Here is an 18,244-nt window from a genome sequence, read left to right on the forward strand (position 1 = left end):
CCTTAGGGTGGTCTAGACCACAGGCGGGTGGGGGGGTGGAGATGCGGGGAGGACGGGACGGGGGTGTCCCAGGAGGAAATTCCAGGAGGAAATGACGCTCCTCCAGTAGCACAGGACAGGAAAGGGAACTGCTCATGCTAAAGGCATTTCCTCCAGGTACTGACCATGGCATACAGGACTTCTCCCTGCACAGTGTGAACTCAACAGAGGAAGGGTCACATTCCCCAGAAAGAAGCCCAGAAGGCACAGGCTGGGCTCTGTGGGAAACACTGGAAGATCCTCTGTGGGCAAGCAGTGCTCGTCCCCGACAGAGGACAACTATTTCCAGCACGGATCTCAACAAGGCTGAAGCATGAAGTTGGCATCCATGTTAACAGAAAATAACATTTTTAACATGAGCAAAAGGGTTTGTCTAACCATGACACAATTTTAAAAGGGCATCTTTAAAAACATGTAATTCTAATTGCATGAAACTGCCTTCTGTAACTAACTTATCAAGTCTATAAAAATGAATCTCTTACCTGTTGTTTCCTGGTGGGATACTTGAGAATGTTGGCAGTAAAGAAGGGGTACTTTTCATAGCTATAGTCATACATCCATTCACAGAAATGATTCCCAATGTCAAATCCCCTGAAAGAGGAGACAGCACAGTGTGAGCACACCTGACGCCCCAGAGCCCTCACTGGGAAGGGTGGGCGCATCCTGACCGGGCTTCCTGAGGGCACAGGGTGTGGCAGCTCTGTGGACAAGCTGAGCGAAGCAACGGGCATCAGAGTCACATCTGTGGAGGGCACAACGCTGCCACCTGCACTGCCCCACCGCCTCAGACGCCTCTACAGCAGTGCTGAGAAAGCCAAGAGGCTCTGGCAGGCCACAGGAAATGGTGAGTTCCGTCCACAGAGCCCCTGGCCCAGCGGCCACTCTGGCCAAAGCCTTCTCTTCCAAGAGCGGTGCTTCCAGCTCAGGTGCTGTTGCCACTCATCTTGTCCTCACATCATTTCATAATGTATCACAATAAAAAGCAGTACTGAAAGCTAAGCCTTTGGTGCGACATTACCTGTAATTATAACTGCTGTATTCAAAGTCAATGAGCATCAGTTTCTGTTTTTCAGAATTCTCTCGGCCTTCCAGCAATAAGACATTACCTGCAAAAAGGTTTGAGTGGCAAGACTTAGAACAGAAAGCTGACGTTTTTAGAGCTGAGACTGACTCTTGCCTCTGTGGGGACCCTGACTTGAGTTCAGTTTGGGTCCTGCGGCTGGAGCACAGGTGCACTACTACCAGGGTTGGCTTCCCACCCAGAAAGACTCCAGATGCACCTATCCAGACCCTGGCTACCTCCCTGGCACCAGGAAGCTCACTGTGGAACACAGCCTGGCCTCTCCCTCCTGTCAAGGCCGCACCTCCCAGACGTCTGGCACACTGGAGCTTGGTGACCTAAGCACCTCCACTCACACCCACCCCAGCAGCCCTGGGACTGAGCTGCTAGAAGTGGCTGGCGAGGGCACAGCAGCTGAGGAGCTGACGTGGTGTCCTGCCACAGCTACCACAGGCTGAGCCCGAGGACAGCACACTATAAGGACAGTTCCTTTAGCGTGGAATTTCGGGAATAAGGTGGGTCAGCCGCCAGTCTGACATGAACTCAGGTCCATGATCCTGAGGTCCACACTGTGAGCCCTCGAGCATCTCAGCACTTGGGCCAGTGGACCCTTTGCTACTGTCCGGCCCCTCTCTCCCAGGGTCCCTGGTGAGGGTCTCCAGGCTTGGCAATGTACTTCTCCTGCATCCAGGAGCACTGCAAAGGAACTGTGGAGGACCGTGTCCCAAACGCCAGCACAGAAGAAACGTATAGCTCACATCCCCACCTGTTCCTCCCTGGCCATCCAGAGCCACACTGGTGCTGTGCACTGCCCTGTCAACAATGGTCACCACTGAAGGCCATGGCCGGCCCCCAGGGCTGCACTGAACTGCTTGTACCCTGCTTACCTCAACTGAGCCCACAATTGGTCAAAGGTGACTGGGCTCAAACTAGTGGTTCACTGCAGCTGGAACCTGACCAGGAGCTACTGTGGAACTGAAAACCAACTGCTAAGGCAAGAGGACCTCTTGACCCCAGGAATTCGAGGCCAGCTTGGGCAACACAGTGAGATCCCATCTCCCAAACAAAACAAAACAAACTGCTGAGCCTGGCAAAGAAGGTCTTGAAGCAGGACCACAGCCACCTGTGACCTCCAAGGACCAGGACAGCAAGGCAAGCTAGGAAATGCCAGCAGCATCAGTGGGAACTGCACCATCAGGAGGCTGAGGCAGGATGACTGCAAGTCTGAGCCCAGCCTGGGCAACTCAGTGGGAGCCTGCCTCAAAAGAAAAAAGAGAAAAGGACTGGGACGTGATCCAGTGGAAGAGCACATGTGGCTTCAAAACCAAGGAGGGGAGGGAGGGAGGACCAAATTGGAAATCACGCTGGGTAAAATTCTGTGACAGTAAGGGGCCCTATGGCACTGTAATTTCCTGAAGCAGAGCAACCAACAGTCATTAACTGTGCTGGCTGGGACAACCAAAAAGGTGGTCTGAGGCGCTGCCCCGTGCTGCTCGGTGGGCCAGGAGAGGCCTGCATGGCTACTCCTGGTCTGCCAGCTGCTGCAGAACGAGGAAGCCCCGGCCACATGCGCCTCAGAACATTTAAGTCCTTAGTCCAAGTTCCACATTTAGTGAAAAAATCTTTCAGATTTTTTTTCCATGTCAACATTTTAATAGAAGTGGAATGATACTGTTTTTCTAAAACTTGCTTTTTTTCTCTTAATATAGCCTAGAGATTTTTCTGTTGATAAATAAAGAGAATAAGAAGAGCTTTACATCTATTTTTATTTTTTGGGTTTTGGGAATTGAACCTAGAGACATTTTACCACCATGCCACATCTCCAGACCTTTTTATTTTTTCATTTTAAGACAGTGCCTAATTGCTTAGGGCCTTGATAAATTGCTAAGGCTGGCTTTGAACTTTACAATCCTCCTGCCTCAGCCTCCCGAGCAACTGGGATTACAGGCATGTGCCATCAGCCTAGCCCAAATTCTTTTTAATAGTTACCCAATACGTACTGTCACTGCAGCATAATCTGATGTATCAAATAGTCCTGTGATGGCCATCTGGTGTTTATCACACATAGAGCATACACACAAATCCCATCTGTAGCATTACATGATGACTCTTACCTTCCTGACAGTCATTGTGACAAAATACAACTGGAGACGGAGTAGATTCAAGCAGTGACCTGGAAAATCAAGGTGTCACTATCACCTGTCGAGGATTAATGTAGGCTGCCCACAGCCCTGCTGCCCACACCAGCTCTTCAATGCTCCCACACGCACAAGGCCTCTCTGCACCCGCTCCCTCCTGTCCCAGGCAAGGCAGCCCCTGTGTGTTGGTCTGCTCTGATCTATTCCTTCCCAGCATTTATGCAACATGACACTATGTCATTGTTTACTTGGCCTAATAAAAATGACATCTTGGTCACACTTCCTCACATGACGTACTGCCCAGCACAGCAGGGGGACTGTACATCCTGGACAGATATGTATGTAGGTATGCAAGCCTGCCCAGCCCCACCCTGAGAACAGTACAGGGTCTCCACTCAGAGATCAGTCTCAAGATTCGCACAGCTCCCCAAAGCTCAGGTTTGGCATTTCTCTCATCAGCTTGCACGCCCCTACCTGCTTCTGCTCCGAAAAAATCTACTGCCCCAGACTTTGCTGCCCCAAGCACCAAACTACTTCTCTGAAAGTCGGCCTCCCCCCGTGAAGCCTTCCTGGAATACAAGAGAGTATCTCGGGCAGCAAGACCCACCTGTCAGACCCGCCTGTCAAATCCACCCTGCAAAACCAGCAACAGATGCCAGGCGCAGGATGTGCTTCACCAGCGCCAACTGACAACAGTTCTAGTGACCAAGAGTAGCTACATTTCTGGATAGATGTGCTCACTTGTCAGGAAAGAAGTCAATTCTCACCTGAGGTTTTCCAGTTCCAAAGGCAGATTGTAATTGAGGAACTTGTGGAGCTGTTTGATTCTGGATTCCCCAGTAAATTTAATCCTCAGCACTTGATTTAGGTATCTGTTAAAGAAAGGTGAAGCTTCACTGCTTGATTCTCAGACTTCACTTAGACAGTCCCAGTCCAGAAAGGAGAGGGAAGGGTGGTGACTAGGGATCCAAGATTTTCTGGGACATTAGCTCTGCCCCCACCCCGGGGAACAGCATTTCTGCCAAGTCACCTTTCTTGGTCCAGGAATTAATTGCTCCATGTAAAAAAAACTTACCCCAGAGACAAACACTACCCCTAAGGGCCAGCACACCAATGAGCCAGCAGAGAAGGGCCTCAGCCTGCCCTGGTACAGAAGTAAGTGAGGCCTGAGCGATCGGACCACTTACTTTTCCATTGTTCCAAAAAGCCATTTTGGTTCCTTATTGAATGGCATTTTCATACCATGAAATGTGGCCATTTTTTCAGCTATTTCTGCAGAAATATCTGGCAAACTTAATTCTTCAGTGTCTAATCGCCGGCTCTGAAAGAAAAAGGGAGTTAAAAACTGATATTTACCAGGTCATCTAACAAGTGTGAGATCACACAATCATAGGAATTAGAAGTCAGTTTTTGCACAGCATTTCAGTCTCACCCAATTAACAAAAGTTCCTGCAGAATGGACACTCTGCCCTCACAGATGGTGACCCAGCAACTGCCATGGCAATTCCACAAAGAGGGCAAACCACCTCTCAGAGTCTATTTCCTTATGGATGCCATATATATATATGTGTGTATATATATGTATATAAATATGTATATACATATGTATATATATATATATAGAGAGAGAGAGAGAGAGAGTGTGTGTGTGTGTGAGTGTTGTATAATACCTTTCATTATTTATTTATTTTTATGTGATGCTAAGGATTGAACCCAGGGCCTTGCACGATATAGACAAGCAGTCTACCGCTGAGCCCCAACCCCATCCTTATGAATGCTTTTTAACTTTAAGAAAGTCCTTCCTTAAATTTCAATGAACTAAAAGCCCCTTTCCTATGATGATGTGATTCTGCCCTCTCACACCTGCAGCACCAGAAGCCCTGTTCTCAGCAGCGTACCTCAGCTGGGGTTTTGCTCTGCCCTACACTGTTGGGATGGTGTGCTGGTCAGAACCAGTGCTGACCAGGGAGTACCATGAGTTCAGCAGGAGCCAGGGCCAGTGGCCCTCCCTGTGTCGATTACTTCTGGCCTGGCAGAGAGCAGGCTCTGCAGGCCATACTTGTTCTGGCAGCTCTTTCACAGTGTTCTCAGGGGGACTGAAGTCCAGGGGACTTTGCAGATCTTGCACATAAGCTACTCCCTACAGACCCCCAAGGGATGTGTCTCTAAAGGCACAACACAGAGGGCACAGGGCCAGGGACGTGCTCTCCACTTAGACAGTGCATCTAACCCAGGTGCTGTGTGCTGAGAACCCTGAAGGCACCAGGCTCCGTCTCCCACTCGACTCAGGAATGTCCAACAGCCATGCCACCACGATCTGGACAGGAAGCTCAGCCTCCAGTGGAGGATGCTCGGCCTTCTTAAGGCACCTCCCGTGGCTTTTTTAAGGGCCAGCATCATATGCCCATTGATGACGGAACACATTCCCAGAAATGTGGTGCATTGCCTGTGGCACACCTGGGCTGTGGCACACCTGGTCTGTGGTTCAGCCTGCTGCTCAAGGGCTGCAAGGACCAAAACCAGATTAGATCAAGCACAAGAGGCAGGCAGGCAGGGCCAGGCTGCTGCCGGCCTACAGCACACTCTACGGTGTCTTCTCAGTAGAAGGTGGAAGCTCTAAAACAACAATAAATAGTATAGGGCTGGGGATGTGGCTCAAGCGGTAGCGCGCTCGCCTGGCATGTGTGCGGCCCGGGTTCGATCCTCAGCACCACATACAAACAAAGATGTTGTGTCCGCTGATAACTAAAAAAAAAAATATATTAAAATTCTAAAAAAAAAAATAAAAATAAATAGTATAGTAAATACATAACCAGTAATAGCCTAAGTTGTTATTATGTGCTGCACATAACTGTATATGCATGTATAAAAGTATATTCAATGTGACTGCTAGCACAGTGTTCACTTCAGCATCACCACAAATGTGTAGAGTGTAGAGTGCTCAACTCTGACACAATGCCACACAGCAAAAAAAAATCCTTCCATGCCACCATAATCTCCTGGGACCACTGTCATACACGTAGTCCACTGTTGACTAAAGTGCTATGCAGCACGTGGCTGTAATTTGTTTGGTGCTGTGGACAATTTAAAGTTAACCTGCTCAGGCTGGGGCTGCAGCTCAGTATAGAGCGTTTGCCTAGCACATGTGAGGCCCTGGGCTCCATCCTCAGCACTACATAAAAATAAACAAATAAAATAAAGGCATTCTGTCCATCTACAACTACAAAAATATTTTTTAAATGTTTAAAAAATTAATCTCCTCAAAGATGGACAAATCTGGACAGGGGATGTGGCACAAGCGGTAGCGCGCTCACCTGGCATGCATGCGGCCCAGGTTCGATCCTCAGCACCACATACAAACAAAGATGTTGTGTCTGCCGAAAACTAAAAAATAAATATTAAAGATTCTCTCTCTCTCTTAAAAAAATAAAAATAAAAAGATGGCCAAATCTCAGTATCTGTTCCTTCCTCAAAAGTCAGAAAGGGAAATGGAGACTATTATTCTTAGGAGTCATTAATTTCACATGAGCCTTTGAAAGACAGCTACAGAAATCAAAAAGGACAGAATCCTCAAATCTAATGCAGTAGGCAGGCAAGGTGGCACATGCCTATAATCCCAGCTGCTCAGAAGGCAGAGGCAGGAGGATCACAAGTTCAAAGCCAGCCTCAGCAACTACGAGGCACTAAGCAACTCAGTGAGACCCTGTGTCTAAATAAAATACAAAATAGGGCTGGGGATGTGGCTCAGTGGCCGAGTACCCCTGAGTTCAATCCGCAGAACCACCCCCCCCAAAAAAAAAAAAAAATCCAATGCAGTGGCCAAGAGTAAAACTAAAAATGATGTATTTTTTTTTTTAAAAAGAGAGAGAAATTTAATATTTTTTTTTTTTTTTTTTTTTTCAGTCACAACATCTTTGTCTGTATGTGGTGCTGAGGATTGAACCCGGGCCGTACACATGCCAGGCGAGCGAGCTACAGCTTGAGCCACATCCCCAGCCCCTAAAAATGATGTATGATATTAGTCTGAATCAAATAAAATTGACATATCTGTGGGTCAAAAACAGTCTACTACTGGCAGTTTTATGTGGTTCAACCTAGAATTTTAACAGAAATTTTAAAAATCTCAACAGGCATGATGACACACACCAGTAATCTCAGCAACTGGGAGGCTGAGGCAGGAGGATCGAAAGTTTGGTGACAGCCTGAGCAACTTAGCAAGGCCCTCAGCAATTTAGTGAGACCCTGTCTCTAAAAAAAACAAAAAACAAAAAACAAAAGACTAAGGATGTAGCTCAGAGGTAAAGCAACTTGGATTCAATCTCCAGTACATTTAAAAAAAGACAAACCCACTATGGTAAGTAAGATACAGTGGCGCAGACCTATAATCCCAGCTACTTAGGAAGCTGAGGCAGGACAATCACAATTGTGAAACCAGCCTGGGCAATTTAACCAGAACTTGTTTCAAAATTAAAACAAAACAAAACAAAAAAACTGAACTAAGCAAACAATATGTAAACTTAGAAGAAGAATAAGATAAAGCTGTCGGGCTGAGCAGGGTGGCCACACCTGTACTCCCAGCTACTCAGGAGACTGAGGCATGAGAAACACAAATTTGAGACCAGTCTCAATTCAGTAAGACCCTGTCTCAAAATAAAAAAATAAAAAGGAGTTCTGGGGAGTAGCTCAGTTTCAATCCCCAGCATCACAAAAAACAAACAAAAAAACTCCACCATGTAGTAGGTGATATGTACAAAGTGTGCAAAATTTTCTAGGATCTTGCAATCAATTCCACAGATGCCACAACCTGTGTTCTGTTGCTGTGAGACCCCATCTTTAACATATATAAATTACTCCGTGTTTAAGTGCCCCTGGGTTCAATCCTGATACCAAATTTAAAAGTTAATTAATTAAATAAAGGTACTGTTGTCCATTTACAACTTAAAAACAATAACCAAAAAAGCTTTAAGACAACAAGAAATGGAAAATAATCCTGACTACTTGGAAATAGAGGATTTGAGTAAGGCCTCTGAACCTCTCAGCACCTGGGAGCAGAAGGACAGGGCAGGAGAAACCCTAACAGGGAAAAGCCAAAGTGAAGGGAAGACATTGGAGACAAGGGAAAGGAGACGTGACAGGTGTGCTGGGAGCCCAGATGCTCCACCAGGAATTTCTAAAAGAAGGCCCCAGGCCAGGTGCAATGGCACACAACTGTGATTCCAACAGCTCAGGAGGCTGAGGCAGGAGGATCACAAGTTCAAAGCCAGCCTCAGCAACTTAGCAAGACCCTGTCTCAAAATAAATAAAAAAAGAGATTGGGGATGTGGTTCAGTGGTTAAGCACCCTGGGTTTACTCCTGGTGCCAAAGAAGGCCTCAGAAGGTGAGAAGGATTAAGAGAAAGGGGAAAGCTTACGGGATGATGCAAAGGTGACTCTCACATATACCTTTAATTTGAATGACCATGTCTTTGTAGGAAAGAAACAGGTTCTGATATACCAAAAACAAAACAAACAAACAACAAAAAAAAAAATCTGTGTGTCTATATATATTTTCTAATCCAGTTTAATAAAAGGTCACAAAATCACTTACTTCAAGCCATAGCATCAGGTTCTCTCCATGCTGAGACATGGAGTCCACCTCTGTTTGCAGCTCACATCAACTGACCATTCACGCACACACATCTTACCGGAATGAACTGCTCCAATCGGCCTTGGGGAAAGATGCCATAGAGTTTTGGCCCAAGTGACCTCTCTGCGAGAATGGCAAACATAACGCTCTCCAGAACCATAGCCTCGGCCCCCTAGAACAGAGGGCAACAAACCAGGTGTTTACTGAGTGCCTGCTCTATGCCAGGCATCTCACGAGCAGCACCCTCCTCTCCTCCCACTATGATGAAACAGGGACTGGCACCATTATCACCCCAGGATAAATATGAAGGAATAGGTCCTGGCATTTGTAGGACCCATGCTTGCAAGCATTATACTACATGAGATTCAAAATTCAAGTTTGATTTAGGTCACTGGTCCAAAAATAGAAAACATCTATTGAGATTTCATGGCTTCTATTTAATTCACAACTGATATGAGTCTCGCCCTTGGCCTCTGAGCAAAGTACACACCACTGTGCACTCTGATGAGGGCTGAATTGCTTTGTGCCAGACAGTCCCAGGGAAGCACATGATCCAAAGGCCTTCTGACTTCTAAACTGCTCTGTGGACCAAATAAGTTTGAGAATTCCTGATTTAGGTCTGGGGTGTGCGGTTGTTTGGTGCAAAGCACAGACTGGGTTTCTAGCCTCAGCCCTCTTCCCAACCTGCTCCTCCTCTGATGTTGGTCTTCTTGCTAAATGCTCTAGGAAGCCTGCATGCAGTTCTGTGAGTCATGTGGGATCCAGAATCATTCTGCCTTCAAAATTCTTCCTTTTGTCTCATTTCAAACTCATTCTTTAGTCTTTTTCCCCTTCAAAAGTAAAATTCAGCTTGAGAGTTTCCATCTTGAGTGTGGAGAATGGGGAAGAGTCCCTCCAACCCGGAATCCCAAGTCTCCTAAGGACCTTGCACAAATAGAGATTCCTAGGGTCCTGACTGAAGTTTCTAAGCTGACCTGATTAAGGAAAGGAGCCAGCAGGTATATGCAGATGATTCTGGTTCATCTCTTCCTGAGTGTGCTATGGGGGAACATGAGCCCAGAGAACACTGTTTAAGCACTCACGTTACAAAAACAAGCTGAGAAACTAAGAAGACAAGTTCCTTAGGCAGTGACAGAATGCTACAGTGAGAAGCTAACAAAAAAGAAAGGCTACTTCCAAAAGACATTAGACCACAAAGAGTCAGTCACTTCTACCCTGTGTGGGCAAAGTGGAATTCTTGGTAAGTAATCCCCCCCAATAATGGTATAACCATCACCTTGTGAGGCTCAATCTTCATTATTCATTTTATTAATTTATAGTTGTTTGTACTGAACAACATTGATAGAGCACTGATTTGATCAAATTAACAGATTTTAGAGCAAGATTTGATCAAATAGGTTTTATTGCTTAAACCCTTAAAGACAGACAATACCAGTCTCTCTAGTTGGCAAAATACCTAATCCCCATCATTCACGGATCCTCACAGCACACTTGACCAGAAGGCACAGTCACTCTGGGCCCTGTCTGACCTCAAGTCCAGCACTGGAGAAACTCTCCAAGGAAGCTCACCCCAAGGCTTGCAAAGTGGCCTCTGCTTCCATATCTGCTCAACTGCTGCTGTGGGCAGTGCACCCTGATGTCCTGGGGACTGCGGGCACCTCCCACACTGTATAAAATGCAAAAGCAAACAGAACCTGGGCACTGTAGGACAAGAGGATCTGGCCTTGGCTCCCAGAGCAGGCGATCTGCCATTGGTGAGTCTTCGTAACCCTTTGCCATCTGTAGACTCTCCCACGAAATTCTAACTCTCCAATCACTTCCGAGAGTAGAATTAGGACTTCTTTTGTCTAGGTATCCAGAATTTTGTCAGAATTTAATGTGTTTTCCACTCCCCCACCTTTGTTTTTGTACCAGGGATTGAACCCAAGGACACCTAACCACAGAGCCGCATCCCTATCCTTTTCTCATTTCTTTATTTTGAGACAGGGTCTCACTAACTTGCTTAGAGCCTTGCTAAGTGGCTGAGGCTGGCTTTGAACCTGTGACCCTCCAGCCTCAGCCTCCCAAGCCACTGGGATTACAGGCACATGCCATCAGCCCAGCCCAACTTTTTGTCAAAATGATAAGTAGGGCTGTTGTGGCTCAGCAGTAGAGCACTCGCCTAGCACATGCAAGGCCCTGGGTTCGATCCTCAGCACCACATAAAAATAAAGATATTGTGGCCAACTAAAAAATAAATATTTTTTAAAAAATGATAAAGTAATCATGATGAAGGATATTATGGTGGGAACTATACATCCAACACATATATATCCAACCTGAAATATCCCTGAAAATTTGAAATGGAGCCACAGGTAGATTGACACCTCGGTAGGCTCAGAATGCTACACATCATGGTTGACATTACTTACACAGGGCAGCACTGTCGTGGGACCTGGACTGACACACTGCCCAGACTCTGCTTCAGTGCTGGCTGAATCAATGCATGCCCAGAAATTGTGCTGAGAAGATGAGCAAAGACTTAAAGAACCTCCCAGTTCTCTTCCTGCTGTTCTGAAAGTGTAAACAAAGCTTGGTTCTCATGGAATCCCACAATTTGGTATTTGTACCCATCAGGAGGGGTGGGGACAGTGTGTAGAGGGCAGGATCTATGGACAGAGACAATGGACAAAAGACCGGACATGGGAGCTGGGGTTGTGGCTCAGCAGTAGAGCGCTCGCCTAGCACATGCGAGGTACTGGGTTCGATCCTCAGCACCACATAAAAAATAAAAACAAATAAAAATAAAGGTATTATGTCCAACTACAACTAAAAAATTAAAAAAAAAAAAAAAAAAAGACCAGACATGAGCGAGAAGGGCAGTGGCTGGGAGGGTGCCTGTGGTCCCTCTGAGTCACTGGTCTCCAGGCCCTTCCCGCAGGCTACTGAGAGCGAGTGAGTGGGCCAACAGGCACGACTCAGTCCACACCTTCGTGTCACACCCTGGGCTAGCCATGATCCCAGCGGCTCAGGAGACAGGCAGGAGAATCGTGTGTTCAAAGCCACCCTCACCACACTAGCAAGACCTCGTCTCTAAATAAAATGTAAAAATAGGCTGGGGATGTGGTTCAAGCAGTAGCGCGCTCACCTGGCATGCGCGGGGCGCTGGGTTCGATCCTCAACACCACATAAAAATAAAAAATAAAGATATTGTGTCCACCTAAAACTAAAAAATAAAATAAAATGTAAAAAAAGGACTAGGATGTGGCTCAGTGGTTAAACACCCCTGGGTTCAACCCCCAGTACCCTCCCCCCAAAAAAGATTCATTCACACATTTACCCCAGCACATTGATGAATGTGTACCTGGCACTGTGCCAAGTAACCAGGAGCACAAAGAGCAATACCATTGGGTCTGTGCCTGCAGAGCTTACGTTCTAGAGAGGGCAGACAAATGAGTGAACATGACCACAGACAGGCTCACTGCAACAAGAGGGACAGAAAGGTGTTGGGACAGGACAGCTAGGTCTACGGAGTCCCAAAAGGTGAGGGGGAACCATGAGCAGCTCTCAGGCAGGGGAGTCTGGTGTACTCAAGGAAGGGGATGGGGAAGGGGAGAGTATAGGTGGGACGGGAATCAGGGGATAGAAGCGGGACAGGAGCACCTTGCAGAGAGGGCTGGGCTTGGGAAAAACCTGGGTTGAAGAACTGAGTGCCAAGTTCTAGTTGGGCATGCCTGTAATCCCAGTTACTTGGGAGTGAGCTCAAGACCATTTTGGACAACTTGGTGAGAACCTGTCTCAAAAAATAAGAAAGGGCCAGGCGCGGTGGCACACACCTGTAATCCCAGTGGCTCAGGAGGCTGAGGCAGGAAGATCGCAAGTTCAAAGCCAGTCTCTGCAACTTAGCGAGAGCCTGTCTCAAAATAAAAAATTTTTTTAAAAAAGGGGCTAGGAATGTGGCTCAGTACTTGAGTGCCCCTGGGTTCAATCCCTGGTACCAAAAATAAAGCAAAAACTAAAAACAAAACTCACTGTACTAGACAAGCTCACCTAGGCACAAAAGAGGAGGAACGAGTGCTAGGACTGAGAACTCCCAACATTTAGGGCAATGGCTTCCAAACTGACTGTCCCCGCGGTGCAAAAGGCCTCCACACATTGACCTCCACACACACCAGATGTTACACACAGCAACACGCCCTCACAACAGGGCAAGCTTCCTAATATTCTCTACTCTATTTCATTTCAAAAAGCCAAGAAGCCAGGCATGGTGCTGTAACACCTTAGAGCCCCAGCTATGTGGTAGGCTGAGGCAGGAGGATCACTTGAGCCCAAGAGACTTAAAGGCCAGCCTGGGCAACACAGCAAGGCTGACAGCTCAAAAAAAAAAAATTAATGCATACATTTTATACTCCATTAGAGGGTCACACGACCCGCCACTCCATCCACTGATTTAAATTTGGGTAGCAGGAAGAGGAATGAGGCAGGGGGTGCTGGCAAAGGAGGTGAGACACCTGCCATCATGGAGGAGGGGGTGGAGCTCTGTGTCAAATGGTACTAAGGGTCAAACAGGAAGAGAGGAAAGAGGACACTGGATCTGGCAACGTGGAAGTTGAGAGTGATGATGTCAGAAGGGGTGACTAGGAGTGAGGAAGGAGTTGAAGGGGACAGAAGCAAGGGGTTTAAATGGACTCTCACTTCATCTACACTGGGTCATTTATTCAAAACACTTGATACCCAGGAATAAGAATGATGGCACATGAGCCTCTGGAGAAGATGTCACCAAAGTTCTGTATGACCTCATTCCAAGTACGAGGAAGAAGGGGGTCAAGACTGAGGGGATATTCTCCACAGTAACTGACAGGCATTCTTCACAAGTATCAAGACTGTAAATAAGTAAGAAGAACTGGTATAGGCTGAAAAAGAACAAGCAGAAACCACCGAATGCAACGTTGGGATTCTGACTAAACCCTGGGATGGGATAGAACAAAAGAAACATCAGGGAAAAATCTTCTGAAATTCCAATAAGGTCTGCGTTTGGTTAGTACTACTGCAGCAGACTCAAGGACCCGGTTTCGATCACCGTACTGTGGCTGTGTAAAATGAGAACCTCGGGGAAGCCTGGGAACTCTCTGTACTATGTTTATTATTTGTTCCAAATCTCTTTTCTGAAAAAAGGAGATTGGGAAGTAAGAAAGCAGAGACAACAGATTCTGTCTCAAGAAAACTTGCTGGGGGCTACATTCCCAGGGCTCTGGCTTCCACCCTTCAGGACTAAAACAGCAACATAAACCCCACCCAATAAAAATAAAGAAAAATCAAAATATATATTTTTAAAAAGGAAAGAGAAATCTTGTCAGGAACAACAGCATAAATGGTGGGAGCAGGCAGGGCACCACCACTGATAGCCCTGTTACCAGGAAGTGAAGGGGACAGTGAATGGGGAAGTCAGGTCCAAATAAGAAAGGAGGTCAAGTGTGGGGCACAAACACCCTTTAGTAGCAACAGTCAGTGAAAAGTGCCAATGCAGAGGGCTTATGGTGGACAGATGAGGGACAAGAGATTGGCAGTCATCAAAGAACCAGGTTCTATTTTCTGAAACGGAGAGGTCCAAAGGACCCAGCTCTGGAACAGACCTCCCAGATACAGAAGCAGAGCCTAACCTCCTGGAGACCCTGAGCAGGACCCAGGCAGTGATGCACCCCTGAGGTTGGGCACCACAGCCCTGGAACCAGACCACCCTCCCAACTGTGTGGCTCTTCTCTAGCAGCCCTGGCTGCCTGGACACTGCACAGAGAAGGAGTGGCAGTAGCTGGGCTCAGCAGGGTCGGGGTTTAGAGGAGCACGTGACAGGAAGCATGAGGAGAAAGTTGAGAACACGTGGAAGGCAAGACATGTGGCAGCAGAGCTGGGTGCTCAGCTGGGCAGGACAGATGAGAAGACTAGAGGGCTGGTGGGGAGTGAGAGGGTAGTTGCTACCCACCCTCTGGAACGGAGATTTGATGGCAGCCAGATAGCTGCAGAGGTACCCAGGCAGGCTACTGAAGCTGGCCTGCCATAAGAGACACAGTTTCCCAGGGGAGCAAATAACAGGAGGAACAGAAGGAAAGACCGTTAGGGATGAGGAGGTCAGAATGCAGAGGCCAGAGAATGATGGCAAGAACCAGAATGGATTCAAACTGAGCTGTGGACTGGGGTCTCCAACACAGTAATGGGCAAGCCCAGAGACAAGAGCTACCATAGGGGAGGACTGACAGCACAAAGCATGAGCCTCAAAGGGACAGGGGTTCCTGATGGAGGAGAAATGGTTAGAAGCAGGGAAGAGGACGAACAGGAAGACACCAGCTCCACCTGTGGCACAGAAGCACTTGAGAGGTGATAGATGCCCCTAGGGCCATGAGCGAAGGTCCTGTGGGACAGTGAGGCTCTGGATGAATGTTCAGTAAAGGGGTTCTGCAAGCCAGGATGGGTGACTCAAAGGGGCTCCATAAGGAAACAAAATCAACTGCTCCACACTTACTGCCAACCACCTGCCTTCTCCTCAAAGAATCACATGCAAAATCACACTCCCTGAGGTTTTCCAATAGGCCCTGAGGAGGAAGAGGAGGCCCTGGATTGACAGTCCAGGAGACAAGCAAGTGCATGCATACCAGCAGGTGGGGTGGATGTGCCTGAGAGGTTCCCTGCAACCAGCGCCCTACTACAAGCAGCAAAGAGACAGTGAGAAGCAGCAAGACCCCCCCACCTGCAGAAGTTTAGAATCTCAGGGCAGATGGAAGATCATGTCATGCTGACCCCCTTCTTGTGCACACACATGCCCCCTTCATGATAAGTCTACATATATGGAAGACAGCATTTAAAAGGCACTTTTATGGAATGGGGGTGTAGCTCAGTGGTAGAGCATAAGACCCTGGGTTCAATTTCCAGCACCACCAAAAATAATTAAAAAACAAAAAAAAGAACAACACAAAAAAACACTTCACTCCAGGTATTGAGATCCTCACCCCAGACTCCATACTTCTAAGCCTCCACACTCCATGTGGTGACAATCTCAAACCCACTGCTTGCATGTATTTCATTAGATGGGGGGGGGGGGGGGGGGCGGCGCCGGCGGCGGCAGGGCAGGGGGGGACACAGCTTAGCTCACAGTCTCTTGAGTCTAGGGACCTTTTCTGCCTGGAACAAAGTCTGCTGTTTCCCCAGAAAATGGAGTGACCACTAAAATAACTGGGCACTGACCAGCTTCCCTAATGGGAAGCATGGGAACGAAAAAAAGGGGTGAGACACACTGCAGCAGTGGAAGCCAGCTGCCTCCACATCATAGCATTACACACAAATGTCACCCCAATCCTCCACCTCTCTGCACCCCGGACACTCATGTAGAAAATGCTGCCATAAAGACATCAAACTTCCACCATCTGCACCCTCAAGAGGGGCCAGGAACCCCCACTGCTTACTTAGTCTCAGTGAGGTGGCTCCCAATACACCAAGAGCTCTCCCCTAAGGAGGACAGGTGAGGGTGTTTCCAAGGGCAGTGAAGAGGCCCTACAGAACTGCAGCGCAGCGAGGTTGGCTGACACCGGTTCACCTCTCATGCAGGTGCAGAACAGACTGAATTACTTACTTGAAATTCATTTTCTTTCTGAGCTTGTTCGGATCCCTCTTTATTACAGGACCTCTATGAATGAGAAAAAGCAAACACTTCCGGTGAGATGGAGAATACTGAGCAGACACTAACTCTGCAACCACCAGAACAGTAGGGCTTACGAACACCACAGATCTTTAACAAGGGCTTCTCAGCCCGCTGTGGGACCGGCGTAGTCTACAGGCACCAGCAGCCCCAGCACTAGTACCAATGCCTTGGAAAGTGCTTTATCTATTTACAAGAAAAGGGATGTGCCACTGAGACCAAAGAACTGGGCATCTCATGGCTGTCCCGCAGACCTTTCACAATTTCATTGTTAGAGGAAAGTCTCCAATTGAGCCTTCTAAAGAAAAGTGCAGGCCAAGGCTCTCGCCAATTTAGTTATGGGGTTCTTTCAAGTCAACCGCAAGGAATGGGGTATCAATCCACCCACAGATGGCTGTGGTTAGCACAGAGCATGGATAAGAGAAGAAAGCACTGTGCAGGCAGGACACCTGGCACTCCCCTAGACTAACCCTGTTGGTGCAGCTGGTCACAGCTCCAGCAAAAAGAGGACAGGGTGAAGTTCACAAAGTCCCTAAAGTTATCTTATATACTAATATATTAAGGTTACTCTTACATTACTTTCCTCAATGAAATTGCAAATTATTGGCAATATTAACAACATACTAGATCACCAACTTCCATAAGCAGCTCTGAGGCTACATTCTTTCTTCATGGCACAAAGCATGTGTCTTCAAAGCAAGCCCCCCACCCCAAGTGCTTTAAACCCTCATAGAACCTTAAATGAGGGACGGGGAAAGTAAAGTAAGAAACTTAAGGGTAATGTCAAAATTTCATACTCTATTGCCTCTAAAATTATGTTATATTTAAAGTCTGCGTGTAAGCCAGACCCAAGAGGAGTCCTATAAAGGAAACCTCTTTAAAAGAAGAGGTTGGTAACTTAAGGTAAGAGATCTTGAACATCCCATGAAAACATACCTTTCCATTCCACAGCTTTATCAAAAACACCTGTACCAAGGGTGGAAAGTGTGGACAGGAAAAAAATGCCACGTTAAGCAACACCAGCTACTCTAGCAGCATTCAAAATCCTTGTGACTTACAGCAACCACTCTCTCCCATCATACACGGAATAGCATTCCACAGACATCTTAATGCTTGTTATGTATAAACAGTACATGTTTATCTTACTCAGTATAAAAGTAAACAAACATCCATGTTCATAAAGCTATCTGCTAAAGGCTTTCTAATGCTTGAACTTATACATATTCACTAACATCTGGAACATATGCTTAAAGTACATTTGGTACAAAGTACAGAAAGTACAATGAAGATATATGATGTTTTCATTTGTGTAATCTGCATTTCTCTGATGAAAAGATGCGACAGGTTAAATCCCGTTACAGTGAACACCGTAAAAAATCAAAATATTATAAAAATGCCATTATCCATCTGCTGAGGGGGGTCAATGGATGACGAGATAAACTGAGGAGGAGCCACTGGCTATCATGAAGTTCTACTCCCTCCTTTAACTGCAGGGTGCTCCCTCGGCTGCACTGTTCCCTTAGACTTACACCTCCGTGATCTCTCCTGGGCGGCCTGTAAGTTCCTGAAGAACAGGGACTTCACCTTTGATTGTCTGTCTACCCTGAAAGTACCAAGCAAATTCTGATGCTTGCTATGCTCTGGTCTAAGTGAATCAAGGAACACTCTGGCACCGGCACCGTGAAACACAAGGCAAACAGCTCCAAGGAGCAACC

The 18,244-nt window shown here is 47.0% G+C and overlaps 1 protein-coding gene across 3 annotated transcripts in view; it reads right to left on the reverse strand.

The window, feature by feature from the left end:
- Chka (choline kinase alpha) overlaps nucleotides 1-18,244 on the reverse strand; it is a 58,104-nt gene that overhangs the window by 7,537 nt on the left and 32,323 nt on the right. The window contains exons 3-10 of one of the 3 annotated variants that reach the window (XM_076847706.1): nucleotides 17,466-17,495; nucleotides 16,464-16,517; nucleotides 8,922-9,035; nucleotides 4,425-4,558; nucleotides 4,005-4,109; nucleotides 3,214-3,272; nucleotides 1,058-1,145; nucleotides 522-630 (exon numbers count right to left, since the gene is read on the reverse strand). In XM_076847706.1, coding sequence (XP_076703821.1) covers nucleotides 522-630; nucleotides 1,058-1,145; nucleotides 3,214-3,272; nucleotides 4,005-4,109; nucleotides 4,425-4,558; nucleotides 8,922-9,035; nucleotides 16,464-16,517; nucleotides 17,466-17,495 — 693 coding nt within the window. The remainder of the gene's footprint in view (nucleotides 1-521; nucleotides 631-1,057; nucleotides 1,146-3,213; nucleotides 3,273-4,004; nucleotides 4,110-4,424; nucleotides 4,559-8,921; nucleotides 9,036-16,463; nucleotides 16,518-17,465; nucleotides 17,496-18,244) is intronic. The other 2 variants (XM_076847704.1, XM_076847705.1) reach the window with 2 other exon arrangements.

This window comes from Callospermophilus lateralis, chromosome 2 (assembly GCF_048772815.1).
Source record: "Callospermophilus lateralis isolate mCalLat2 chromosome 2, mCalLat2.hap1, whole genome shotgun sequence".
Lineage (NCBI taxonomy): Eukaryota > Metazoa > Chordata > Mammalia > Rodentia > Sciuridae > Callospermophilus > Callospermophilus lateralis.